The sequence below is a fragment of the Mesoplodon bidens genome (genome assembly GCF_964165515.1).
Source record: "Mesoplodon bidens genome assembly, chromosome: 6".
Classification (NCBI taxonomy): Eukaryota; Metazoa; Chordata; class Mammalia; order Artiodactyla; family Ziphiidae; genus Mesoplodon; species Mesoplodon bidens.
The window spans coordinates 19,799,080-19,826,141 of NC_138162.1; the positions used below are offsets into that span (position 1 = coordinate 19,799,080).

General features: G+C 49.4%; 1 protein-coding gene across 6 annotated transcripts in view; it reads right to left on the reverse strand.

Annotated features, from left to right (window-relative positions):
• Window positions 1-3,656: 3,656 nt before the first annotated feature.
• Window positions 3,657-27,062, reverse strand: part of COL27A1 (collagen type XXVII alpha 1 chain) — a 145,652-nt gene continuing 122,246 nt past the window's right edge. For 3 of the 6 annotated variants that reach the window (XM_081238098.1, XM_081238097.1, XM_081238096.1), the window contains 17 exons: window positions 26,786-26,839; window positions 25,899-25,952; window positions 25,709-25,816; window positions 24,803-24,910; window positions 23,854-23,961; window positions 20,125-20,178; window positions 19,554-19,616; window positions 19,115-19,168; window positions 18,937-18,972; window positions 18,799-18,816; window positions 18,531-18,566; window positions 18,244-18,270; window positions 15,452-15,517; window positions 14,402-14,570; window positions 13,248-13,357; window positions 6,685-6,903; window positions 3,657-5,650 (listed from right to left, as the gene is read on the reverse strand). In XM_081238098.1, the coding sequence (XP_081094224.1) occupies window positions 5,504-5,650; window positions 6,685-6,903; window positions 13,248-13,357; window positions 14,402-14,570; window positions 15,452-15,517; window positions 18,244-18,270; window positions 18,531-18,566; window positions 18,799-18,816; window positions 18,937-18,972; window positions 19,115-19,168; window positions 19,554-19,616; window positions 20,125-20,178; window positions 23,854-23,961; window positions 24,803-24,910; window positions 25,709-25,816; window positions 25,899-25,952; window positions 26,786-26,839 (1,431 nt within the window). In that variant the 3' untranslated portion in view covers window positions 3,657-5,503. Of the gene's footprint in view, window positions 5,651-6,684; window positions 6,904-11,566; window positions 12,627-13,247; window positions 13,358-14,401; window positions 14,571-15,451; window positions 15,518-18,243; window positions 18,271-18,530; window positions 18,567-18,798; window positions 18,817-18,936; window positions 18,973-19,114; window positions 19,169-19,553; window positions 19,617-20,124; window positions 20,179-23,853; window positions 23,962-24,802; window positions 24,911-25,708; window positions 25,817-25,898; window positions 25,953-26,785; window positions 26,910-27,062 lie in introns of those variants that run through there. The other 3 variants (XM_081238099.1, XR_014016173.1, XR_014016174.1) reach the window with 3 other exon arrangements.

Genomic DNA, 27,062 nt, shown 5'->3' on the forward strand with positions numbered 1-27,062 from the left:
GGGTGTTTTGGAGGAGATTAACATTTGAATGGGTCGACTGCAAAGCAGATTGCCCTCCCGCATGTGGGCAAGCCGCATCTAATCTACTGAGGGCCTGAATAGAATCAAAAGGCCAAATAAGAGAGAATTCCTCTGGCCTGACTGTTTGAGATGGGTATCAGTCTTTTCCTGCCTTTGGACATGAACTAAAACATTGGTCCTTCCTGGGTCCTGAGCCTGCCAGCCTTTGGATTGGAACTACACCATCTGCTCTCCTGGGTCTGGAGCTGCAAATCTTGGAACTCATCAGCCATCATAATCATGTGAGCCAACTCCTTATAATAAATCTCTTACACACACACACACACACACACAGGCATGCACACACACATGCTCACATACACATACGTTGTATTGGTTCTGTTTCTCTGGGACCTTGATTATAGTGTCACCTCCTGACTATCCTCCCCAAGCTGACACTGGGCTCTGTGGTGCCCCCTTTTTGCTTCCCTAACCCCACACTTGGCCTCCTGATCTCCGGTTTCCTAACCCTTAACCACACAAGGTCCAGCGTCTCTAGCTGCCTCTGCCAGACTCAGAGCCCCTCAGACAAGCTCTCAGATCCATCATAACTCCAGTGCCCACACATGGCTTGACAAAAGGAAGGTGCTGCTGATAAACACGTGTCAAGGCAATAAAAATGGGAGTTCTTGCGGGGAGTCCTTCCACAAGATCGAGTGCCTTCAACATGCTGTGCTCTGCGGCTACAGCAGAGAACAAGCTACATCTCCTCCCTCACAGAGCTTCCTATGGGGAAAACAGACATTAAAGTGATTGACCTTTCCCTTCTGCAAAACGGGAAGCATGATGGAACAGCTGGGCAAATTCTTTGGCTGTGGTGATATCCGGCAAACCCCAGGAAATGATTCAGGAAATGGGCCATGCTGCCTCAATTTCATTTTTGATTAACTGTCAGTCAAAGAAATTAAAAGAACATTCTCATCTCACTTCCAAGCTGTTGTTTGTTTTTTCTTCAGCGTCGGAAAGTCATTTTCCAGATTAAGGAAATAGTGCAGGGTCATGATTCTTGGTACTTGAGCTTGTACTGGAGTCTTCAGGGAGGCTTGTTAAAACGCAGATTGCAGGGCCCCTTGGGGTTTGTGATTCAGTCGGTTCGGGAAGGGATCGAAAATTCTGTGCTGGTCACCAGCCCCTGGTGCTGCTTGTACTGGTAATCCCAGGGCGCCGCACTGAGAACCACTGGCCTCATGCACATAACACTGCCGTCAGCGGTCTTGGGGCTGATCACAGCTTTGTCTTGGCCTCACCAGGTGACCCCGGGTACTTCGGTGGACTTCAGTTGCTACCTCTGTCAAACAGGAGGGTGGACTTGGAGGCATGGGAATCTCCAAGCTCTTCCAGACCATGAATCCTGGGCTCCATGGGTGGAAGTCTGGAGCCACCGCAGGGCAGCGGCTCCCAGGGCTCACTGTCTGGGGTAGGTGTCAGGGTGGGGAGGGTAGAGAAGATGCAGCTGCCTGTGGACTGATGACCTAGAAACTTACAGCTAGTTTTTTTTTTTTAATTAATTAATTAATTTTTTGGCCGCGTTGGGTCTTTGTTGCTGTGCACGGGCTTTCTCTACTTGTGGTGAGTGGGGGCTATTCTTGGTTGTGGTGCCTGGGCTTCTCATTGCGGTGGCTTCTCTTGCTGCGGAGCACGGGCTCTAGGCACGCGGGCCTCAGTAGTTGTGGCTCGCGGGCTCTAGAGCACAGGCTCAGTAGTTGTGGTGCACGGGCTTAGTGGCTCCGCGGCATGTGGGATCTTCCCGGATCAGGGCTCAAACCCGTGTCCCCTGTACTGGCAGGCGGATTCTTAACCACTGCGCCACCAGGGAGGCCCGACAACACGTTTTAAAAACGTGGCTCAACTGCTCGTGATTTCTTCTTTCTCTTAGATGAGAAGGGCGGAAAAGTTCTGATTTCTCCAATGTCCCAGGGGAGGAGGAACAAGCTAAGGAAGAAAGTACTCTGAACCAAGAGTCAGGAGATACGGGTTTCAGGTCCAGCAGGTATAAGTATGTCCCAAATATTGAATGGGACATACTTATGCTAAAAGCATATTTATTGTTTATCCGAAATTCAAAAAAATTTTTAAATTTATTATTTATTTTTGCTGTGTTGGGTTTTCGTTTCTGTGCAAGGGCTTTCTCTAGTTGTGGCAAGCGGGGGCCACTCTTCATCGCGGTGTGCGGGCCTCTCACTATTGTGGTCTCTCTTGTTGTGGACCACAGGCTCCAGACGCGCAGGCTCAGTAGTTGTGGCTCACGGGCCTAGTTGCTCCGCGGCATGTGGGATCCTCCCAGACCAGGGCTCGAACCCGTGTTCCCTGCATTAGCAGGCAGATTCTCAACCACAGCGCCACCTGGGAAGTCCCCCGAAATTCAAATTTATCTGGGCGTCTTGTGTATTTATTCACTAACTCTGGTTAACTCTATCTCCCAGATTCTCACTCACTTCTTCCAAAGCAGGTATTGTTGGGACCTCTTTCAGGAATCTCACAGGTAAGAATTGTTCCTATTGAAGCACTATCTTTAATCACCAAAAGATGGAAACAACCCACATGTCATCAATGGAAGAATGAATAAACAAGATCTGGTTTATCTATACAATGAAATACTATTCAGTCATAAAAAAGAATGCAGTACTGATCCATGCTACAAGGATGAACCTTGAAAACATTATGCTAAATGAAAGCAATCATTCACAAAAGGTCATGTATTGTATGATTCCATTTATATGAAATATCCATAGTAGGCAAAGCCATCGACAGAAAGCAGATTAGTGGTTTTCCAGGGGTATGAGCAGGCAGAAATAGGGAGTGATGCCTTCTTGGGTATGGAGTTTCCTTTTGAAATGATGAAAATGTTCTGGAAGTAGACAGTGGTGATGGTTGCCCAACATCGTGAAGGTACTAAATGTCATTAATGGTCAGTTTTATGTTATGTGTATTTTACCACGTTAAAAAAAAAAAAAAGGCTCTCATGTTAACCTCAGTATACCTCCTCCCTGTGTGTTATTGGTTGAATTGTGTCCCCCCAAAAGATATGCTTCCCCGTTACCTGTGAAGGCAGTCTTATTTGGAAATAGGGTCTCTGCAGATGTAATCAAGTTAAGATGAGGTCATTAGGGTGGGCCCTCATCCAATATGACTAGTGTCCTTAAAAATAGATGGGATTAGAGACACACAGGGAGAGCGTCATGTGACTACAGTGGCCGAGACTGAGGTGCTGCCCTGCTAGCCAGGGACCGCCTGGCGCCTCAGGATAGAGTAAGGAAGCTCTCCTAGAGGCATCGGAGGAATCGTGGCCCTGCCAACACTTGGATTTCTAGTCTACAGCACACTTCCAGCCTCCAGAACTGGGAGAGAAGGCCCTTCTGATGTTTTAAGCCACCAGGTTTGTGGACAGCGGTCAATGGGACCCTACGGGACCCACTCTCTCACTTTTAGGGCCCCCCCACAAGGCGCTGTATCTCTCCCTCCCCCCTCCTTTGGGGGGAGCAGAATAAACAGGGCATCCTCTAAGCCTCTTCCCCTGACCCCCTCAGCTCTGCCAGAAACTTCCCTCCGGCCTTTTCAAAGAAGCACACGGCCACAGATGTGTCATTCCATTGCCTCAGTTTTAAATATTTATTTAAAATCCAGAAGGGAAAAGGAGAAACGGAACCCACTTGGGTTTTAACACATTGACAAGTGGACAGAGACATGAACAAGGACAGCAGAGAAACCCAAGAACAAGACAGACGCCAGGACAGAGGCCAGGTGGAGACTGGCGGCTGGGGAGACCGAGGGCTGAGATGAGGCCCGAGCTGCTACAAAAACACACTTCCAGGGAGCGTAGAGGCGGGCGGGGTGGGGGAGGGAGACAGGAAGTGGGGGGGAGGGGAAGGTGGGCCAGAGTGAGGTATTAAATAATGAAAATCGAATCCAATTCCCAAAGAGACACTTTAGAAAAAAAAAAAAGACACAAATAGACTTTCACATAAAATTTCCCCTTCTACAAAAATAATTCCATCGTTAAAATGACCTCAAAATCCAGCCTGGACGCTGACTGGTTCGCTGAGGCGGGACAATTCAGATTACCCAGAAGAGCCCTGCCACGCTGAGCTCGGAGATTCCCGTAATAAGCCTTTCTCCTCAGCCCACGTTTATACTTGGAGCTAATGGCGCTGGGTTTCTACAGAACTGAATGACAATGAAAAAGCAAGAGTGACGACTCCATCTTGGAAGGACAAGCTCCAGGAAGGGAGGACCTCAGGGGATGGTCTGTGGCTTCATCATGAGATGGGTCCATATTTACATGCCACCTCCAAGGCCCGCCCTGACCCAGTGCCATTCTCCTAACTGGTTTCTTCAAGGTCAAAGCTGCAAGGTCAGGACTCTCCAGTCTAGATCATACCCTCCAAGACACGCCTAACTTCCCTCCAGGACCAAGAAAGGCCAAAGTAAAATCCTTCATCCTCAGGCCTCCCCCTGCCTTAAGAGGACAAGCATTTCAAAGTCCATAAGTTAAAAGGTAAATCTTTTCTACTTCTGTTTCTGGTTGTTTTTTGTTTTTGTTTTTTTGCTTTGCTTTTTTTTTTTTTTTTTCCTTTTACCTTCTTCTCCCCCCACTCCTTAACAGATTATGCAATGAGCACAAGGGTGATGCTAGGAAAATTTTTAAAATTCCCCAAACTTTGTCATTTGGAGGAGAGAGAAAAACGTGGATGATACCCCACATCCAAATGTTTCTTCAAAGTCTGTGGCAAAACTGGTAGCACCTTCAGAATCTTAAATAGGGGTTTTTTTTCCTTAAAAAAATCACATACACTACGAGACGATTGTGAGCACCAGCGATTTCACAGTGGGAGGTAGCAGACGTGGGCACCCCCAGCCCCGAGGATCTCACCTCTCCCTCTCGGCATCCGTCACTTCCCACCCCCTGGCTGCTCTCTCTCACCTTCTCACCTCTTTCCCAGGTGAAAAAAAAATATCGCACCTTCTTTGTGTTTGTTTAAATAAAATATATATACTTCTTTCTTTCCTTTTCTCCTTTTTTCATGTCTCCTCTCTAATATTGCACATCAAAGCTCCCTGGCAGGGACCAGCTGACGAGATGCCCCCTTCCCTCAAGCTGGCTGGAACGTGGGGCTCTTTGGGAAGGAAGCTGGGCAGGGAAGGGGGTGGCCGCAGAGCTGGGAGACAGGCCGCGGGGCTCAGGCGGGTTGTGGGCCCAGCTTGCTCTGGCTGGCTCTTTGGTTGGTCTTTGGGGCTGGGCTGGGATCAGTCGTTCCCAAGGATGCCCCGTGCCCTCCTACCCCTCAGCCTCTTCTACTGGGCAGACAACAGCTGGGGTCTGCTCAAGGATCCTTGGGCAGGTGAGCTGCCTCTCCTAGGGGCCCCCCTGCCCTAGGTACCCTCCCTTTGCCTCCTCCTCCTCTTCCCTCCCCCTCGAGGCCGAGAGGAGCCAGGAGGTCAGAGGTCAGAGGAAGCACGCAGGTCCAACTTCGAGGCGGTACTGCTTCCCTGATGAGGCAGGAGGGAGGTTGTCCACGCCGACAATGGGCAGCTGCTGGGGGTCCTGGGTCCGGAAGGTGAAGAGTGTCTGATGCCAGCGGCCATCCTGGACCTGCGGGTAGAGGGAAAAGGGGACATGTATATCCATCGTAGTCCTCATCATATATCAAGTGCATTTCTCCCTCATCTTTCTTCACAATTTTTAATGTCCACGTGGCATTTCACTGTTTCAGTGGCCTGTATTTGTCCATTTAGATTGCTTCTGCTATTTTGATTCTTAAAAGAAAAGTGGTCATGAGTATCACTGTAGCTAAACTTCTGCGCACATTCTTAATTATTTCCCTAGAACAAATTCTAGAAGTAAGATTTGCGGGATCAAAGGATAGGTACATTTGTAAGGCTTTGGATATATATTGGAAATATACATGTAGCTGCTGTTCGGAAAGCCTCTACCAATTTAGTTTTAATTTTTCCAAATAGCTTTGTGTGAGAGTGTTGGTTTCCCCTCATCCTCAGTAACACTGTGCATTACTGGTTTTGTCTAATTTTTTTTTTATATTAGGACCAAGGATTTATTCCACAATATAAACTGCAACCTTTGATACAAGCTACCAAAAAAACAGGCGAGGAGGGAAGGAGCAAGGAGAAAGCCAAAATACAGCTGTGGCAGGTACTTACAGAGCAGCCTCTTTTCTATGTCACTAGGTCTCCAGAGACACTAGAAACTAGACGTTTGCATTCTGCCATCAACCAGATGCTAATTTTGTGAAACTGGTTTTTTGGACGACTTTCTGTCTCCCTCTTCCCCTACAACCCACCCTGTTTTAGGCCTCTGAAGACAACCAGAATGTTAAGAGAAGAAATTAGCCTGGCAGGGCAGGGGCAGAGAGGAGTAGGGTTGTATCCTTCTATAAGCAGCCTTGTAAATAAGCACAGCATCTACCGGCTGGTAGAATCTTTACCAGCCCAGACCTTCCCTCAGAAGTTTCCCAGGGAGAAAAGTGAATCAAAGCAATTTTATAAAACTCAAAGGTAAACATTATATGTATCCTACTAATATACTATAGTATAAAATTGTTACTATGTAAGACCACGTTTTTCTACCTGTCTATGCATGAGGGGCCTGTAAGGGGCCCCAAGACTTACCTTGCAGCCATCCATTGACACTTCCGGCCTGAACTGACCCCCGGCTTCAAAGATCTGCCCGTTCCAGGCCCGGAAGCGCACAGCCTGCTTAGCTGGGGTCTGCCTGGTGCCCTCCTGCCACACGGTCATGTTAAGGCAGTGGATGGTGATCTGCTGTGTCACCTCAGAGCTTAGCAGGTGCAGAAAATTCATCTGGACCCGGCTAATGGCAAACTCCACCTGTGGAGGAGATACAGCAGTGAGGCAGGGGGCTGGGCTGCCCACAGCTCTCAGAATTCCTGACCTTCCTCTGGAAGGTCCAGGGATAAGCCCCTTCCTGGCAAGCAATTCCCAGCCATGCTCCCAGAGCTGTACTCACTCGAAAGAGAGAAAAACTGAGGTCTGTGTGAGCCAGTCCCACAGCCAAGGAGTAACAAGGAAGGGAAAGAACTGAGGTCTGCCTGATTCCAGCCAGAAATGCGAGGGTCCTAATGCACCGTATGGGAGGGGTCTCTGGAGCTGAGCTGGGATACCGAGGCTCACAGAGGAAGAGGATCTTGCCCAAGAGTGAGAGGCTCTTAGTGGGCAGTGGAAATGAGAAGTGCCTTCCCCACGTTTCTAAGGCCCAAGCTGCAGGCCGGGTAGGGTGAGGCAGCTGGAAAAGGCAGACCTGACAACAAACAATAGGACAGGGTTTCGGGCTTAAGTGGTTGTACAGTAAGTCCTCACAGTTGGGTTTTCTCTTTTTTTCTGGTGCAAGTGTCTGACCTAAGCTTTGATTGCTGAGGCATCCATTCAAAGAGGCATCCACTTCAAAGACAGACTATCTCAAATAAATACCTTGCCAGCCACAGGACTAGATAAAGAGCCAGGCCACCTCCAGGCACTGAGGCTCCTTTGTTTTAGAGCTCTGGATTGATTTCAATAACTGACCATTTGGGCTACTTGTTTTTTCTCTCCCCATGCTTTAAATTCTGGCCCTTATATTTTAAATTCACCACTAAAGAATGAGCCTGCAAAACCCTAACACACCCCCACCCCAATAAAAGCAGAACCCCAGGCCCACGCACTCTCTCTCTCTCTCTCTCTCCCCCCATGACCTTGTAGTGTGGCCCCAGGTGGGCTGTGCAATTTCCAGGTCCTGTAAATAATAAAACTTTAGTTTTGCAAAGTTTCCTGATGGTTATTGCTGAAAGGCATCTTGCAATCGTAATAAGAACTGCAAGGGCTGCTCCAGCCACAACACTGGTTATTTATAGGCTGAGACCAGCACACAACGATTGGTGTAGTTGGCAGGACTGCAGGACCGCCCTTGCAATCAATGGATGGGATGCCCTTTACCTGCAACTTGCTTACTAACCACCTAACTCAGGTGGGTATCACCATCTGGGGAAGGAGCACTGCTTGCTGGGGGTCTGTCTCACTGCTAAGTGCTTTTGCATATTGCTATGGTATCCAATCCAAAAAGTCACGGCTGCCATGATAATCCAATGATCTCCCCAGAGCAGTGTGATCAAGGCCATAGGCTCTAACTAGCCACTGAGACCACTAATTATAAAGGCCTTAATTGACTCTTAATGTGAGTAAGGGTCTTCCATGCCTCAAGGGAAGAGTTAAGGAAAGTGAACTGGAGCACAAGGCTAAGTCACTGCCCAAGGAAAGGCTCTTGGCTGAAGGCAGGAGGGAAATATTCCTGTAGGTGAGGATAGGAGACCTCCACCTATGACCACTGAGTTGGTGGTTATGCCTGAACCACATGTCATAATCCAGAAGAGTGAAATAGCCTTGCAACTGGAAACCAGTGGACCTCCAGAAGGAAAACACAACAGAGATCTATGGTTTCTGTGTCAAAACTTCACTCATTACTGTCATTCTTCATCCCTGACCCAATGGGATATTATGGGTCCCATCCCTGGTGTGATGTTACTAAAAAAATTAATGGGCAGTGACCACCTAGAGGGATGGGATAGGGAGGGTGGGAGGGTGACCCAAGAGGGAGGAGATATGGGGATATATGTATATGTATAGCTGATTCGCTTTGTTATACAGCAGAAACTAACACAACATTGTAAAGCAATTATACTCCAATAAAGATGTTAAAAAAAATTATTGGGCAAATATAAATGGCCTAAAAATCTGATGCCAGTACCTCCTAAGAACCCTGAGGAGGCGCACCAGCTCCTTGATAAATGCAAAACCCCATGGAAGCATCCTGGGGGTATACCAACATGCCAAGGCTCTGGTACGACACTAGAGGCCTAAGGGCTTTCCCCAAAGACCCCGTGCATATCATGCTAGTGGAAGCAGACCTCAGTCCCAGAGAGGTCTCTTGGAACACCCTGGGAAGGAAAGCAGCGAGCTATGAAGACGGTTCACAGTGATGCCATCCAAAATTTTCCAGTAACAATATGTCAGTTTAAGATAACAGGAGAAAATCAGGAAGTAGAAACTGAGATAAAAAACTATACTTTAACTGAAATTCAAAATTTTCTTAAATATTTTATGTAGCAGGAAGGAGAGAGGGGAACTAATTGGCTATTTTGGTATTTTTGTTTGTTTGTTTGTTACAGGCTCTCAATTGTTACTCAAAGCTGCCAAAATTCGGGCTTCCCTGGTGGCGCAGTGGTTGAGAGTCCGCCTGCCGATGCAGGGGACACGGGTTCGTGCCCCGGTCCGGGAAGATCCCACATGCCACAGAGCGGCTGGGCCCGTGAGCCATGGCCGCTGAGCCTGCGTGTCCGGAGCCTGTGCTCCGCAACGGGAGAGGCCACAGCAGTGAGAGGCCCGTGTACGGCAAAAAAAAAAAAAAAAAAAAAAAGCTGCCAAAATTCAACAACTGGCCAATACCTCTAAAGACCCTAAAATCGATAATTTTCTTAAAGATCCATCCGGGCTATATGCTTGTTTCCTCAGCCCCCTCGGCTTTCCCCTCGGCAGAACTAAGAAACACACCTTATAAGGCGTCCCTGCTGCCAAGGGAAAAGTTGACGGGGTTATCCAGGCATCTAGGATGAGGAAGAGGGATCAGGGAAGGCAAAGGCCCCTAGAGCCACTGATATTCTACCAGGGCCCTTACTCTTTTGGGATGTTTACTCCTGGCATGGTTGCATCCTTCCATCACAGTGATCACTGTTAAGGCTCACAGTGAATGGAAAACATTAAGATGAGGCCCATCTCCTGCTGTGCAAAATTGGCATGGTCCAGTGGGTTTACCATTTCCATGGTCGTGGTGATCTAAATGACCCCTCTTCATTTTCAACTCTGAAGAGGCCCCATTTGACCCAAAGAATTATTATTATTATTATTTTGTTACCATGACTGCCAAGATGCTAGTCCTGCTGATGGGCAGAGAATTATTTTTATAGCACACTCCCCTAATTATAGGGTGGTACTACCACATTTTATTGGAACTGCCAAAACCATACAAAAGGCACTAAAACTCCTGGAAGAAAATTTACATTTTTTTCTCTGTCCCTTGAAGATTAAATCTTTGAAATGGAAACACCCCAGGAGGTGACTAAAACTCTACCCACAATTGGCTGAGGCTGAAGAAAAAAAATGAGGGAGAAGAGGCCTCTTAAATACAAACTGCTATAAAAGCTCTCTTACTCAAAATCTAGTCCACAGTCTCTTTAATATTACTTGTCAAGAACAAATACACATCTTAAAAGTCATCTCCACAAATACTAGTAAAAAGCGTTAGCCACTGGAGCAGGTAACTTTGTTCTGCCTGTCAGACACAATTTGGAGTCAAAAGTTATTTAGAAACTAGTAAGTTTTATATTGTTGTACCTGATTCATGGCTAAAATTTTGGAGTGGAAGCTATAGCATCTCAGTGTCTCTGTGTGTTTATGTAAGTCTCTGGGTGTATATGTGATTTTTTTCTTTCTCTCTACCTCTGAATGGTATTGCCAAAATTAATTTGTAAAAGAGCTCTGTTTAACTGGCTTAAAAATAAGCACTCATGAATTAGGTGTTCCTAAAACTCAGAAATATAGAAACGAATCCAAATGTTTTTCAAGTTCACATGATCTGGGATAATCTTTGGTAAATAAAAGCCAGTCTAAGTTTGTTTTAATTAAAATAGGTGTGTCTTCATAGTTATCAGCATTATATATACTGCAGATAAATAACTTTACAGGGTTTACTAGTCAAATAAATCCATGTTATCTCTATTACAAAAGAAAATTAGCTTAGGATGATGGCCGACTTTGTCTACTGTCTAATGAAGATTTTGTAGGTAGTTTAACCATATTGTCACGAGAGAGAAAAAGAATTTTACCTTGTGTGGTCAAGTTGGCTAAAATTGGACTGTTATTATAAGAATTTTTTTAAAAAAATAAGCTTTAATATCAATAATGTGCTTATGTAATTTTCTTCATCTGCTATAAGGACAAAGTTTTCTTGGAGTATTGGTCTGCTCCTGTTAAGAGATTATGAAAACTTTTTCTTTACCTTTTAAGTAATCTGGCTAGAAAGCAAAGACTTTGTGTTTTATCAAAATAATTTCCTGTGCTTCATGTTGCCTTAATGAGGTCTTTAGTTACCTAGAAGACACAATCTTCTCAATATCAAAAGAGCTAAGTTTTCTCACAACTATGTAACCATCTGTATTTGCTTTTAAAATCTTTTGTCACTTTGGCTAAGTAAGATAATTAAGCATTTTTTCATAATGATCTGTGATTCTATTTAGTCAAGTGTCCAAAACCTTTGACATTTTTGACAGACTTCCCAAAATTAAGTTCTAAGTGAAGACTTTTTGACTTGGAAGTAACTGGGGTTTTCCAGAGGATCGTTGGAACATCTCAAAAGATCCATCTCTTTCCTTATAAAAAGAGAAACATTAAACTAATTAGGCTTATTTGATACGTTAAATCACATGGGAAACATTGTCAAATAAGAAATACACCTTCTCTTTATGGATATCCTTGAATGGGTATATGTTATTAATATGGTGTTCCAGAAATAATATGAAATTCCTAAAAGTCTGATATGTTATGTTATCCATCTATAACTCCAGCTATCATCTTAAAATGTTGTGTGTCACAGAAATAACCAAATTTCCTTGTCAACTGCATCATAATGAACTCCCATCAGATCTTTAACCATAGGCATTTAAAAATGTCATTCTTTTGTCAGTCTTTTATCATTTATAATTATTGTTTTACTCCGATGCCTTTGCAAAGGTGCTTCCTCTTCAAGGAGATTCATGGAAAGGACTCTGACAAGTACAGGTTTCTGATAACTTTTAAGTCATACCATTGAATGGGTAAGAACTTATAGAACTCTAAGGAAAAACTGGATTCATGAAACTGCTAACAAAAGATCAAGATCAAGGATCAATTACATAGGACTGAATGAACTGATGAGGATGATTATAACTTTTTATGCCTTTTTTGGAAACATTGGCAGTTCTTTAATCTCTGTTTCCACATTTAAGGAAAACTTTTCTTTTAAGCTAGCAATGAATTACAGCCATTTGGTGAAGTACACCTTTGTGAACAATGATGAAACAATTGCTGTTTCTCCCTACCTGATCCTTCTAGAATTCAGAAGTTCTTGGTGAGTATTCTCATGGCAGTATAATTATTTGCATAAGTTCAATGAGAATCTATTCTCCTTGTAACAGGACACAATTGGAAATACTGGTTATCACCAAGGCTATGAATGGAATGTCATATTTGAGAGAGACATAAAGAGACTCAGATATGACCAGATCACTTAAGGAACTAAAGTTGACTTTATGGAGCCAATAAAGCCCCTTAGAAAAATCAGCCTGTTACCTTGATTACAGGGTTCCCAGCAGCCTTACCAGGTGAGTAAGGAAGGTCACTTCCTGGCAGGTACAGGAATCTCAGGATATTTTGAGGACTTTAAGAAGAGAGAAATTCACCCAAGTCTATAGGTATTCCAGGCGATGTCTGATGGTAAGTTCTTGGCTTGGCTTCCTAGCCTGGAGGGGCTTTTGAAAGTTCAATCTGAGACTCGTTATGAAAGGTTACAGCAAAGCAGCAAAGAGCCTATGTTGTCAATCACTCTTCTTGCTGCACTTATGTAAATAATCAAATTTATTGAAACTAGACTTAATTTGCAAACAAATTAGTTTTTCTATGGTTATCGTTAATAGAAATGGGGGTGACGGTACAGAGAAAATTCTCAGCCCAGAGACTGGCACATGGTAAGCGGGCACCAAACGTAAGTTACATATTTGCATATACAACCCTGGAACACATATCCCAGGTGAGCATCACACTGATTTATTTTGTGCTGATGGTCATGGCTGTCCAAGCCAGGCCAGCTTGGCTAACTCTGCCATTTTAGATATTAGGCAGAAAGTTCTATTTGAAGAAAGAACCATTAGCATCACACAACTCAAAAGGGTTTGGAAACCATGGATTTTGAACAATTCATCCCCAATGTACAGATGAGGAACTGGGATTCAGAAAGAGGAGATGACTTTCTCAAGGCCATGTAGCAAGATAGTCAAGGCTCAGTCCCAAACCTGGGTGGGCTGTGGTCCAGGGCAGGGGGCAGGGGGGTGTAGAGAGGGCCATCCAGTGGGGGCTGGGGAGCAGATGGGTACCTTGGAGGCCGTGATGGGCTTGAGACACGTCTGTCCACCATGTGTGAAGTTGCAGGAGACTTCGATGGTGTCGGACGAGCAGCCAAGGTTTGGATCCACCCAGTAGGTACCTGCAGGCAGCATGGGATGGGGGTGGTATATATATATATATATGTGGGGAGGAACCTGGGGCTTGGTTCTGCAGGTGGACCCCACACCCTGTGACCCGCTGAGCCCCAGTTGTACATGAAGTCAGGGAGGGTGAGCAGAAAAGGGATTCTATGAGCCGCAGAGATGGAAGGAAACCCTTTGGGCAGAGCTCACAGCTGGCAGAGTCCCCGGAGGGGCCACATGGTGGAGCCCTTGCCTATGTCGCTATTGGGTAGCGTCCATTTTACAGAGGGGACAACTGAGGCTGAGAGAGGCTGAGTCACTTGCCCAAGGGATTTAGGGATTGTTTAATTGAATGGTTTCGCCGCCAAGGCTAGTGATCCTCCTAGAGCTTGGTGGGAGTCAGGGCTTCTCCCCTATCAACCAGGCACTTCTGCTGGCACTTGGTTTCCCCTTTGGGTTTCCAAGGGAGCCAAAGGCCCCAGAGCTAAAAGAGTAGGACAGCCGGCCACTCGTCCACCTTCTTGCTCAGCGGAGAGCAGGGTGGCTTGCGCAGCTCACAGAGCTGGTCAGAGGCAGGGCTGACCTTCGAACTCTGGTCTCTCTGCCTCCAAAACTGTGGTCCTTCCACGGCACCACATCAGCTCACAGAGAGAGAAGAGACTTGGATGAGGTGAGGATAGAAAGGGGGAATCCTGGCTCTGCAGGGAAGCTATGATGGGGTCCCCTCCTGGCCCTGGGGGCTTTTTCTGCCACAGCTCTTGTCTCATTGCACGGATATGGGACAGCTTGCGGATCTGTGGGCTCTGGAAGGGTGGGACCACTCCTCTGTGTTTCCCACTATATCCCCACACCCCAGGAAGCACAAGCCCTTGGCACATCGTGGGGCTCCGTGACTGTCTGTTGAGTGAATAAATGACTGCCTCCCCGAGGACAGAAACTTGGCCCAGTGGAGTGGAGACTCTAAGGCACCATCCCCCCAGCTCCTCCCAGAACCCCCTGCCCCGCCCTGCCCCACCCCTGGGGCAGGAAGCCCTCGCTTGAGACCCCACAGGCCCTCGTACCATCCACCATCTTCTGTTCACAGTCCATGAGGTCCCGGCAGACCCGGGCGGGGTTCTCTTTGGTGCCCAGGGGCGTCTTAATGCTCTGGATGAGGTTGCTGAGGTAGTGTAAGGTTTTAAAGATCTCCCCTCCCTGGTCCAGCACCAGCCGGTCTGGATGGCTGTAACCCTGTCGTGGGGAAAGAGGGTGGCCATCGGCCTCTTGAGGTCCTGGCCTGGCTGGAGGTCCGAGCCTCCAGAGCCCCAAGTTCTTGCTACTGAGGAGACATCCGAGTTCCCAGCAGGGGGCACACTTGGGTCTCCCTCCACTGAACAAATAAAGAAACTGGGGACCAGGGACAGGTGGGGGCAGATCTGCCAGGAGGGCCTGGAGGCTTGAGAGGAGTAGAGGGTCGGCCTGGTTCCTGTGCAGAACAGGAAGGTCCCCGTGAGCGAGGCGTCAAGGGAGTGGTCCCAAATCCCTCGGGAAGGGGTTGGTGAAGGACTTTCCACTGACCCCCAGAATGGAAGGAAGATAACGGGCCTTTCCATCTGCCCTTCCCCCTGGATCATGAGCCCTGAGAGAGTCACCTCGGCATCACCTCTCCCCAGCATCCTGCTCAGGGCACAAATGGAAAAGTCTGAAGGTCTGAGCTGGGAGGTAGTGAGTTCCCCATCATGGGAAGGAGGCAAAGCAGCCAAGGGCACTCCTGACAGGGCTTGACTAGAGGACACCTGAGGCCCTGCTCAGCCTCATATCCTGGGGCTGACTTGACCACCGGCCAGGGTCTTAGCAGAGCCTGTGGACTGACAACGAGCTTCCTGCTCCTGGCGGGTTGTGGGACTGAACCACGGAAGCTGCTGTGGGCTCTGGACCCAGCTGAGCATCTCTTCCTGACTCAGGAGGAAAGGGCTCTGGAGGAAAGAGAAAGGGCTCAGGCCCGTTTCTGGCCCCTGCTCTGGCCATGAGTCACTCAGTGCGGGCCACGTGGAGGGCACTGACCACACATGGGCCATCATTTCCGTTTCCCCCAGGAAGGGACCCCACGTGGGCAGGGCCCCTGGTGGTACCTCTGCTCTCAGTGCTCCACTAGTGTCCATCCACGTCTGGAAAGCTGCCCCAAGGTCATCTTGTTGCTGTGCAGGGAGAAGACAGGGTGTATCTCCTGGTCCCCACACACCCACCAAGCGGGCGCTCCAGGGTCTGAGCAAGAGCCCTCCCACCCCACCGTCCCCGGCGGGATCGTGGCCAACAGCATGCCTTCGGTGGAACTCTGGCCTTCTTCCCCGTGCAAACAGGCCCTTCCGCTCCCTTCCTCCAGGCACTTCCATTGTGCTCCAACACCCTCAGGATGAAGTCCAAACTCCTCAGCATGGTTATAAGACCTGGACTGAGTGCTGCGGTCTCTGGCCCTTCCTCTCTTCTCTCTCCCACATGTGCTCCGTGCACCAGACGCACGATTGTACTTCTAAGTTCCTAAGTACCATGCTCTATCTAGCCACTGGGCCTTTGCACATGCTGCTCCCATTGCCTCTTCCCTCCCTCCACCACCCCATTTACTATTCCAGTGGTACTCATCCAGGGGAGACGCTGCCCCCAGTGGACATCTGGCAATATCTCGAGACTACGGGCTGTCACAACTGGAGGAGGGGATGCTCCTGGCATGTAGTGGGTGGAGGTCAGGATGCTGCTAAACATCCTACAACGCACAGGACAATCACTCATAGCAAAGAATCATCTGGTTCCAAATGTCAACAGCGCTGCCGTTGAGAAACCCTGCCCTACGCTCATCCTATAGACGCCAGCTGCCATGGGAACTCTTTCGTGACGTTTCTGCCCCCAGGCTGGGTGTGGACCCCTTTCTCTACATTCCCACAGTCCCCGTGTCTCCCCTTTGGCTTGCACTATAATTGTCTCGCATACACTTGTAGCTCCATCCCTGGCACTGGGCTTGCCAGAAACATAGCCATGGTCTTGCCATGAAAATAGTGAGGGGGAGAATCTGACAGTGAGTAAAGCACAGGATTGGGGTCTGGGGCCAGGACTCTGGAGGTACTTCTCCAGTTCAAATCCCAGCCTTGCTACTTACTAACTGCACAATCTGGGCAAGTTGCTTAACCTCTCTTTGCCTCAGTTGTCTCATCCTGATAATGGGCATGACAATAAAACTCTCTCAGAACTGTTGAGAGGAATAAATGAGTTAATACGTGAAAAGCACTTCTAATGCTGTCTGGCATGTAACAAGCACTGAATATATTAGTTATTATTCGAAAAAACTCAAAACCCTCTCATTTCCCATTTTTTCAGAGGGAGAAGGTTTTTCTTAGATCTCTTCACTTCCCCCTAGCTGGCTTCCTTACTGAATGAAGAAGGAAAGGTGTAGGGGGAGAGGCCAGGGCTGTCATTCCGTTTTTGTGGGCGAGGCAGAGGGATGGGCAGCGAGCAGCAGAGAGGGGAGGAGAACAGGGGCTCCGAGCAGCTCCCGGCCCAAGGGCTCCTCCCCCATTCAGTCCTTCCCCTTGGCCGCTCCGGGGAACGCCGTCAGGGCCTGCTTCTAACAGTCAGTCATCACCGTGGTGAAATGGAGACGGACTTGTCAGAGGGCTTGGGAGGGGGCCATGCCTTCATACAGGCCAGGGTACCCCCCAGGGAGGAACACAGGGGCCTGACCTGCAACCTTGCCCGGCCCTCTTTGGACTCAGAATCTGAGCTGGAAGGACTCTGCGATATTATGATTTATAATAAGAAATATATATTTGGTCTTCAGTCCCATTCCTGGCACAGAGCTCCTAAAAGCCCTGGAATCTCCTGGAATAGGGTATCTTTTGCTATGTTAATGAGGTGACTTTTGAACTGCTCAGTTAGTAACCTAAGGATGGGGGCTTGTGGTTGGTGGAACCAACCGTGTGATCAGAGGGTTGGAACTTGCAGTTACGGCCCACAGTCTCCAAGGTGGGGAGAGGGGGCTGGAGGTTGAGTCAATCACCAGTGGCCAATGATTTAATCAATCATGTCTGTGTAATGAAGCCTGCATAAAATCCCCAAAGGACTGGATTCAGAGGGCTTCCAGGTTGGTGAACACACGGAGATTCGGGGAGAACAGGGAAGCTCGTGCCCTTTCCCCGTGCCTTGCCCTATGCACATCTTCCATCTGGCTGTTCCTCAGTGACAGCCTTTTATAATAAACCAACAATCTAATAAGTAAAATGTTTCCATGAGTTCTGTGAGCCGCTCTAGCAAATTAATGGAACCCGAGGAGGGCATGGTGGGAACCTCTGGTTTACAGCCAGTTGGCCAGAAGCACAGGTGACACCTGGATTTGCCACTGGCAAATCTGAAGGGGGGCGGCGAGGGGGTGGGTGAGGGACATGGGGATTGGGGGATGGGGGAGCCAGCAGCAATCTTGTAGGACTGAGCCCTCAACCTGTGGAATCTGATGCTAACTCCAGGTAGTGTCAGGATTGAGTTGAATTGCGGGACACCCAGCTGGTGTGTCCCCAGCATTGCTTGTTGGTGCGGGGAACCCCCCTCCCCAACACACACAGGTTGGAATCAGTACCAGAACCTTAAAGAGTTGTCAACGGATCTGTACAGTGTACCGACAGGACCCCGGAGCCAGCGGTGGGAGGTCTTCCTGGGTTCATAGTCAGGGGTGCATTCTGACTAAAAGCTGGGTATCCTGCCTCTCGGCCCAGGGCTCTTTCTGCTGCTTCAGGGTCCAGGATGCAGTATGGAGCGGCAAAAGGACGTGGGCAGTTTAGGGCCACCTTGGCCAGAGAGGGGTCCACTGCCGCCACCTGCCCCTGACACCACCCCCCAGGGCTTACCCCAGGCAGGCAACAGAGAATGTTCTCCAACTTACAAAGTGAATAGGGCTCCCTGGAGGACCCTGCAAAAGAAGAGGCTGGGTCTGTATCTGATGGGGACCGGGTGCTGCAGTCCCGGGGGCTGTCGGGGCGTGAGAGAACCCACCACGCTGGTCTCTGCCTGGCCCTACCAGGGCTGTGCCACCCTGTCCCGGAGGCCTGGCCTGGCCTGTGAAGTCAGGGCCAGTCCTGTGAAGGCTGCCAGCACAGCCTTGGGTCTCATTCAAAGGAGCCCCATCTGCTGCCCTGCAGTTCAAGGGGTACCGAGCACACAGCTACCTACCGGTGGGCCGGGCTGCCCTCTGGGACCGGGAGGACCCTGGAGGAAGAGGAGAACACTGAGGTCCTGGTCAAAGGCCTCTCATCCCCCCACCCAGCCCGGGCCTCCTCCAGCAGACCTGAGACCCGGGCACGATGGTGGCCCAGGTACAGATTGAGGCCCACAGGGAAAAACGTGCCCAAGGACATGCCTGGTCATGGGCAGGGGAACCCAGAGGGCCCGTCCCTCCCACTCCCCCGTCCCCCCAGCCTTCATGCCCCAGCCCACTCACCCTCGGACCTTGCAATCCCTAGAGGGGGGGCAGAAGCAGGGAGAAAGAGTCAGAGGACCAGGCTGAGCCACGCTCCCCCCTGCCCCAGCCCAACCCTGCCGTACCCCCTGCCATACTGTCCCCAGCCCATCCACTCACCAAGTCCCCTCGCCTGCCTCTGTCGCCCTTCGGACCCTGCAATAAACCACGGCCCAGTGAGAGGGGGCTCAGAGGGGAAGCCCCACTTCCCAGATGGGGAAACTGAGGCTCATACTGGCCCTGGGTCACAGAGACAGTCTTGCCCCAGCGGTCTTCCTGGCCAGCCCCCTGCACATACCTGGCGTCCTGAAGGTCCCAGGATTCCTAGGGGCCCAATGATGCCTTCCTTCCCCTAAAGGAGAGAGAAAGGCTTGTGTGTCCTAGTCCCAGGGCCTGGGGAACACAGTCACAGGGACAGGAGGGTAGAGGGCAGCCTGAGTGTCCCAAGGGGATGGAAGGGAGACCTCCTCAAGGGGGCCAGGCCATGCGTCTCCTGAGCCCGTCCTATGTGCCTTGGGGGGGCCACCAGTGGATGGGGGGAGCAGTGAAAGGAGAAAGGATGGCAGCCCAGCGGGCAGGAACGGCATGAGCGAAGGTATGGAAACAGGAGAGAAGACTGTGGGCGGAGGGGCTCAATGCTGAAGGAACAGGAGGAGGGGCGGCCCCCCGGCTGATGGCTGGCCAGCCTTGGGCCTCGGATAACTGTCCCTGCTGGGGTAGACAGGGAGAGGACTCACCATCAAGCCAGGAGGCCCCCGAGGGCCCTGGATGCCTTTGAAGCCGATGTCTCCTGGGGGGCCCTGCGGAAGGCAGAGGAAGGGCTGCTGTGTCTGGGCGGCCACTGGGCGAGGGCTCCAGCACTCTGCCACCCGAGGTCTGGCCAACCTTTGCCCTCCCTGTCAAGAGACGCCTTACCTGAGGGGCTCCAGGAAGAGTAACAAATGTGCACAATTATTCAGCAGGTGCCAGAGTGCTGGCTAGGTGCTAAATGGTGTAGGTCTCTGGTCTTAATTGTAACAACCCTTTGCTGTTATTATACCCATTTTATACATGAGAAAACTGAGGCTTGGAGAGACCGAGTAACTCGCTTGAGGCACAGAGCAGGTGAATTGTGGAGCTGGGTTTAGAACCCAGGTCTGCTGGAATGTGAGTGCTGGGAGACACAGGTGTTCATGCTAGACCCTGGCTGTGTTCCAGCCCACGCTGCAAATGCTCAAGAAATATTTGTTGAGTGAATAAATGAATACATGAACAAGCAGGTGGATGGATGGGACCCCAAGAGGGACAGTGTAGAATGGGAATCTGTACCTTGGGTCCGAAGAGGCCAGCCATTCCTGGGAATCCCATCTCACCAGAGTCACCCTGTGGGGAGAACAGGATGAGAAGGGTGCCTGGCCAGTCATGCAGGACCCCTGGGCCTGCCTTCTTGCAGGGATATCAGCCACTCCACCTCGAAGCGATCAGATGAGTGTGAATGGCTCACAAAGCAGACACCAGGTCAGCCTGGACTCCAGCGGGGCAGGAGCCTGTGCCCTCTGTCAAATGGGAAAGTGGAGGCCAGCTCAGGGCTTCCACAGGGGATGCTCTAGAACACTCAGGATCTCCTGTCCCAGGTCTTCAAGGAAGACAGTGGAAGGACCTGTAGACTTCCCAACCCATCCCAAAGGCTCTACTGAGGAATGGGCCCCTCAAAGTAACCCCTAAAAACAGGGCCTGCTATGTGCCAGGCACTTTGCATGCACCACCATGCATGTGTGTTCCCACATCAGCCTGGGGAGACACAATGTGCCTATTCACAGACCAGGATATAAAGACTCAGAGAGGGCAGGAACTTGCTCAAAGTCACACAGATGTTGTGGAGTGTGCTAGATTCAGATAAGGTTATAATTCCAGAGGCCTGCATTATATGGTTTGTTGTTGCTTAACTTTTTTTTTTTTTAATTTATTTTTGGCTGTGTTGGGTCTTCGTTGCTGTGTGCGGGCTTTCTCTAGTTGCAGCGAGCAGGGGCTACTCTTTGTTGCGTCGCATGGGCTTCTCACTGCAGTGGCTTCCCTCGTTGTGGAGCAAGGGCTCTAGGCGTGCGGCTTCAGTAATTGTGGAGCGCGGGCTCAGTAGTTGTGGCTCACGGGCTCTAGAGCACAGGCTCAGTAGTTGTGGCGCACGGGCTTAGTTGCTCCATGGCACGTGGGATCTTCCCAGACCAGGGGATCGAACTCGTGTCCCCTGCCTTGGCAGGCGGATTCTCAACCACTGCACCACCAGGGAAGCCCATGTTGCTTAATTTTTAAAGAAACTGCTCAACTGATTTCCAAAGTGGTTGTACAATTTTACATTCCTATTAGCAGAGTATGAGAGTTCCCATTGCTCCACATCCTTGCCAAGGATCAGTATGATCAGTCTTTAAACATTTTCTCCATTCAAATTCAAAGGTGTGCAGTAGCGTCTCATTGTGGTTATAATGAGCATTTGCCTAATGACTAATGATATTGATCTTTTCATGTGCTTATTTGCCATCTGTATAGCTTCTCTGAAGTGTCTACTCAAACCTTTTGTCTAATTTTTTAAATTGGGCTGCTTATTTTCTTACTATTGAGTTTTGAGAGTTCTTTATATATTCTGGCTATAAATCCTTTACGAGACATATGCTTTGCACTTTTTCCTAGTATGTGGCTTATCTTTTTATTCTCTTAACAGTGTCCTTTTGAGAAGCAAAAGTTTTAAATTTCAATGATGTCCAATTTATCAGATTTTCTTTTATGCATCATGCTTTTGGTGTCATTTCTAAGAAATCTTTTTATAACCCAAGGTCTCAAAGATTTTTTTTTACACTTTCTTGTAGAAGTTTTAGCCCTTTTGGTTTTATTTTTAGGTGTATGATCCATGTTGAGTTAATTTTTGTACACAGTATGAAGTATCCAATTGTTCTGGAGCCATTGCTGGAAAACACTATTCTGTATCCACTGAATTACTCTTGCACCTATGTCAAAGATCAGTTGTCTGTATATGAATGAATACATTTCTGGATTCTTTTTTCTGTTCCTTTGATCTATTAGTATATTTATGGCAATACCACACCTTCTTGATTCCTGTAGCTTTGTAAGTGTTGAAATCAACTACTGTTAGTCCTTCAACTTTGTTCTTCTTTTTCCAAGTAGTTTTGGTTATTCTAGGTCTTTTGCATTTCCAAATGAATTTTAGAATCAGCTTGTTATTTTCTACAAGAAAAACCTGATGGGATTTTGATTGGGATTGTGTTGAATCTATAGACCAACATGAAGAAAATTGACATCTTAACAATATTGAGTCTTTTGACCAATAAACACAGTAAATATCTCCATTTATTTAGATCTTCCTCAATTTATCTCAACAATGCTTTGTAGTTTTTCAGTGTACATGTCTTATACACCTATTGTCATGTGTATCTCTAAGTATTTCATATTTTTATGCTATTGTAAATAGTATTGCTCTTGAGATTTCCAATTCTGATTGCTTCTTGCTAGCATATACAAGTCATTTGAGTATATTGAGGTGGTGTCCTGCTATCTTGCAAAAACTCCCTTATTCTAGTAGCTTTATTGTAGATTCTATTGGGTTTTCTACATAGACAACCATTTTGTCTACAGATGAAAAGCTTCAAGTCTTCCTTTTTGATATGAATGTCTTTTATTTATTTTTCTTGCCTTACTGAATTGGCTAGAACTGCCAATACAATGTTGAATAGAAGTAGTGAGAACAGATATCTTTGACTTGTTTCTGCTCTTTGGGAGAAAGAATTCAGTCACTCACTATTTTTTTTTTTTTTCGGTTGGGTCAGGTCTTAACTGTGGCAGGCAGGCTCCTTAGTTGCGGCTTGCCGCCTCCTTAGTTGAGGCACACTGGCTCCTTAGTTGTAGCATGTGAACTCTTAGCTGCAGCATGCATGTGGGATCTAGTTCCCTGATCAGGGATCAAACCCAGGCCCCCTGCGTTGGGAGTGTGGAGTCTTATCCACTGCACCACCACGGAAGTCCCAGTCATTCACTATTAAGTATGATGTTAAATATAGATTTTTCACGGATGCCCTTTATCAAGTTGAGAAAGTTCTTTGGTCTACCAAGTTTGTTGAGAAATTTTATCAGAAATGGAGCTGGATTTTATCAATTACTTTTCTTGCACCTACTGAGATGATTAATTGGGTTTTCTTTTTTCGCTTGTTAATATGGTGAATTACATTGAATTACTTTCAAATGTTATACCATACTTGCATTCCTGGGATAAACCTCACTTGATCTTGATGTACAATCCTTTTTTTTTTTTTTTTTTTTTGCGGTACGCGGGCCTCTCACTGTTGTGGCCTCTCCCGTTGTGGAGCACAGGCTCCGGACGCGCAGGCCCAATGGCCATGGCTCACGGGCCCAGCCGCTCCGCGGCATGTGGGATCTTCCCGGACCAGGGCACGAACCCGTGTCCCCTGCATCGGCAGGCGGACTCTCAACCACTGCGCCACCAGGGAAGCCCTACAATCCTTTTAATGTATTCTTAGATTCATCTTTCTAAAGTTGTATTGACAATTTTTGTATCTATAGTTATGAGGTATATTGGTCTGTAGTTTTCTTTTCTTGTAATGTCCTCATCTGGCATTGACATCAAGGTAATGCTAACCTCATAGAATGTGTTGGGAAATATTCCTCCTCTTCAATTTTCTGGAAGAGTTTATGCAGAATTGGTATTTTTTTCTTCCATAAACAATTACTAGAATTTACCAGTGAAGTCATCTGAGCCTTTCTGGGAAGTTTTTAAACTATAGATGCAATTTCTCTAATAGATACAAGGCTTTTGAAGGCTATTTAGAGTTCCGGGTGGGATCACCTCTCCTCATTCTGAAGGGACCATTCATATCTCATTTCTCAGCTTTTTTCCACCCCCAACCCCGCACGCAGGGGAGGCAGAATGGTATCTGTGCCCACAGAGGGTATTGGCCTGCCCTCGTCACAGAGCAGGAAGGTGGATTCTGGGTCTGTGTGTGTGAACACATGTATTCCCTGGGGCTCACTCACCGGCTGGCCTTTGGATCCAGGCTCCCCCTGGTTCCCAGGAAGCCCCGTTCCGCCTTCCGTCCCTCGTTTGCCAGGGGGACCCAGCTGCCCGGGTAATCCACTTTCACCCTTAAAGAAATACACCAAGATGACCAATCAAAGGGAGAAAATGGCTCGAGGAGAGGGGAGGCGCAGTTGGAGAGACAGAACAGCCATTCCACAGGGTCAGTTAACATCTCCGGGTGCTGGGGCAACAGGCATAGGCCTGGGGGGTGGCGGAGGGGTGCTCAAAACTTCAGCCTCCTTAAGGGGAAAGTCTCTTTTCTTACTCTGGCATTCAAGGGTCACTTTCCGTCCACTCTCCCACACGCCTCTCCTCTTCATTGTTTCTTCCCAACAGACCATGCAGTCCCCACCTCCACACTTCCATTCACGCTGTCCCTTCTTGCTCATTTAAATCCTCCACGGGCCAAGGCCATCTCTCCCTCTGCCAGCTGTCTTTATGGAGGGTTCCAACCTCTCTCCAACTAAACCTCAAGCTCAGAGAGGGCGACAGCCCGGTTTGATTCATTCGTCTCAATCTTCCCTTCAGTGTCTAGCCCTGGGCTCAGACTGACTCCTGGCTGCCTCCGCCACCACTCAAGGAAACTTTCTAAAAAGATGCCTTGGAGGGTCTCAGAGCCAGCAACATGCACTGTTCCACAAAGGCCCACAAGAGGGCGTCCATGGACAACCCAACAAATAGTTGACAGTGTCAAGGGCCTGGTAGGGGGCAGTATTACAGCTCCCTGGATAAACTATCCTTTAAGTCAAGTTTAAGCTTGGGGAGGGACCCCTGAGAAAGAGGACTCCATTTTCACACAGGCCCTGGGACATGGGCGCTCACATCAGCACTGCAGTCGGTGTCATTATAGTTAGTACCAAGGCAGAAAGAGTGGAGGGCGGGTAAGGGGATTAACAAGTATCTGACCTTGAATCCTGGGGGCCCCTGTGCTCCAGGCAAGCCAGCCACACCTGGATTTCCTCTCTTCCCAGCAGGGCCCATGGGGCCAGGGTCCCCATCGTCTCCCTGCTCCCCCTGTGAAGAAAGAGGGCAGAGGAGGATTTTTCATGTTTCAGGAAATAGGCAGCCAAGGAGGCAGGATGACTCAAAACCTGGGTGAAGGGCTTCCCTGGTGGCACAGTGGTTAAGAATCCGCCTGCCAGTGCAGGGGACATGGGTTCGAGCCCTGGTCCGAGAAGATCCCACATGCCGCGGAGCAACTAAGCCCATGCGCCACAACTACTGAGCTTGTGCTCTAGAGAGCTGGCGAGCCACAACTACTGAGCCCGCGCGCCTAGAGCCCGTGCTCCCCAACAAGAGAAGCCACCGCAATGAGAAGCCCGCGCACCACAACCAAGAGTAGACCCCGCTCTCTGCAACTAGAGAAAGCCCGCGTGCAACAACGAAGACCCAACGTAGCCAAAGAAAAAACAAGCAAAACAAAACAAAACGAAAACCTGGGTGAACCCTGGGTGAAGCTGGAGGTCAAACTGAGGGATGGAGGTCATACTGCCTGTGTGTGAGGATGGCTGGACCAGCGGGACAAATGGGTGCGGAAGGGAAGGGTCTTAAAAACCAGAAGCTCTATTTGCTGGACAGGGCATGACCCTCTGGGTGCTGGCATGGAGGAGAGACAGTGAGATGGGCCATAGTCCCAGGTCCCAGGTCCCAAGGGGTGAGGCCATTGCCCATGCAGGAAACTTCTGGATATGCTGGTTCTGCCCATCCAAGTTTCCAAACCCGCTCCTCCTGGCCCATGGCGTATGGCACCCCACCACGCACACACCTCATCTCAAATGGAGACACCATCTCTTAACCCCAAGTCCTGCTCACCTGCTGTCCTGCTTGACCATCCCGGCCAGGAAGCCCATCTGGTCCAGCAACACCCTCGGGGCCCTGTCTCCCCACCACGCCCCGAGGCCCCGGCAGCCCCTGCAGGCCCTGGTGGTAAATAAGAAGCTGGTGAGGGCTTCTGGGGAGGGCAGGGAGGTGGGTGGGAGAGGAGAAGCTGGGAGTCACTCACCTGGATCCCCCTCCGTCCTGGTCCCCCAGCCTTGCCTTGCTTTCCCTTTGGTCCCTGAAAAATCAAGGGGCACATAATGAGGGCTTCCTTGAGGAGGTGAAGAACACTAGGCGCTCTGGAAGGGGGCCCCTCTGTGGCCGGGCCCTGCCCCTCCACTTCTTGGGCCCTGGCATCTGAATCTGCAAATGGGCCCAAGCAGCCTGACTCAGAAGCCCAAGGTCAAGGCTGGCCTTGGGGCCTGCCAGCGTTGTCACTAACCCTGGGTCTTGGGACCTCACTGGCAACCCTGCTGCAGAGGCTCCGGGCCCTGGCAACTTCCTGGTGGGAGTGAAGCCCACGGCTGGCTGGTCTATTTAATCCCCATGGGTGTGGCTATCCCTGAGGGGTGGGGGGTGGCTCTGCGGGTGGAGGGGTGCACCCCTGGGGGGAAGTTGAGGGCATTAAGGCAGCCTTGGCCCAACCTCAGTGGAGGCAGATGCAGGAGCCCTGGGTGCAAGGCAGGAAACTCCTCTCCACCGCCTCTGAATTCTTCCACGAGCATCACCAGCCCCGTGTCTTCCTCCACACCCCCTCACTTCACTTCCCCCAGTTTTCTCTTTCTACAGTGTGGCATGGTGGAAAGAGAGGCCAGCTTTGGATCTTGACGGCCCTGGGTTCAAATACCGCTGGCTGACCTGACAGGTGGTCTCCCTCCGGGAGGCCCTATAAATGGGGCTGGTCATCCCCCCTCCCTCAGGCTGTTTGAAGGGATCTTGGCCGGGCCACACCCTGCAGGGCCCCTCCGTGTGGTTCCCTCTCTTTCTCACAGCACCCCCAGCCCTCCCTCTCGTGGGCTGTGTGCCTGGGCCAGTCTCTTTCCCTTCCCTGTGGACGTCAGGGCCTCTTACCTCGTCCCCTTTCGATCCTTTGGGGCCCGGCCGTCCCCGGGGTCCCGGATGCCCCTGCAAACCAAGGTGAGATGACGCAAGGCAGCCCCAGGATTCTCTCCTGGGGAGGGTGGCCAGTCTCCGCCTGGAGGGGGGAGGTGTGGGGAGGGGTTTGGGGGTGCAGGCTCTGGGGGTGCCCCCAGGGTCAGGGCAGGAGAAACCAGAATGGGCTCTGTCCTCCTGCAGGGAGGGTCCCTTTAAGCTTTAAAAGGCCTAGTTCTTTAATGCCCCCACTGCT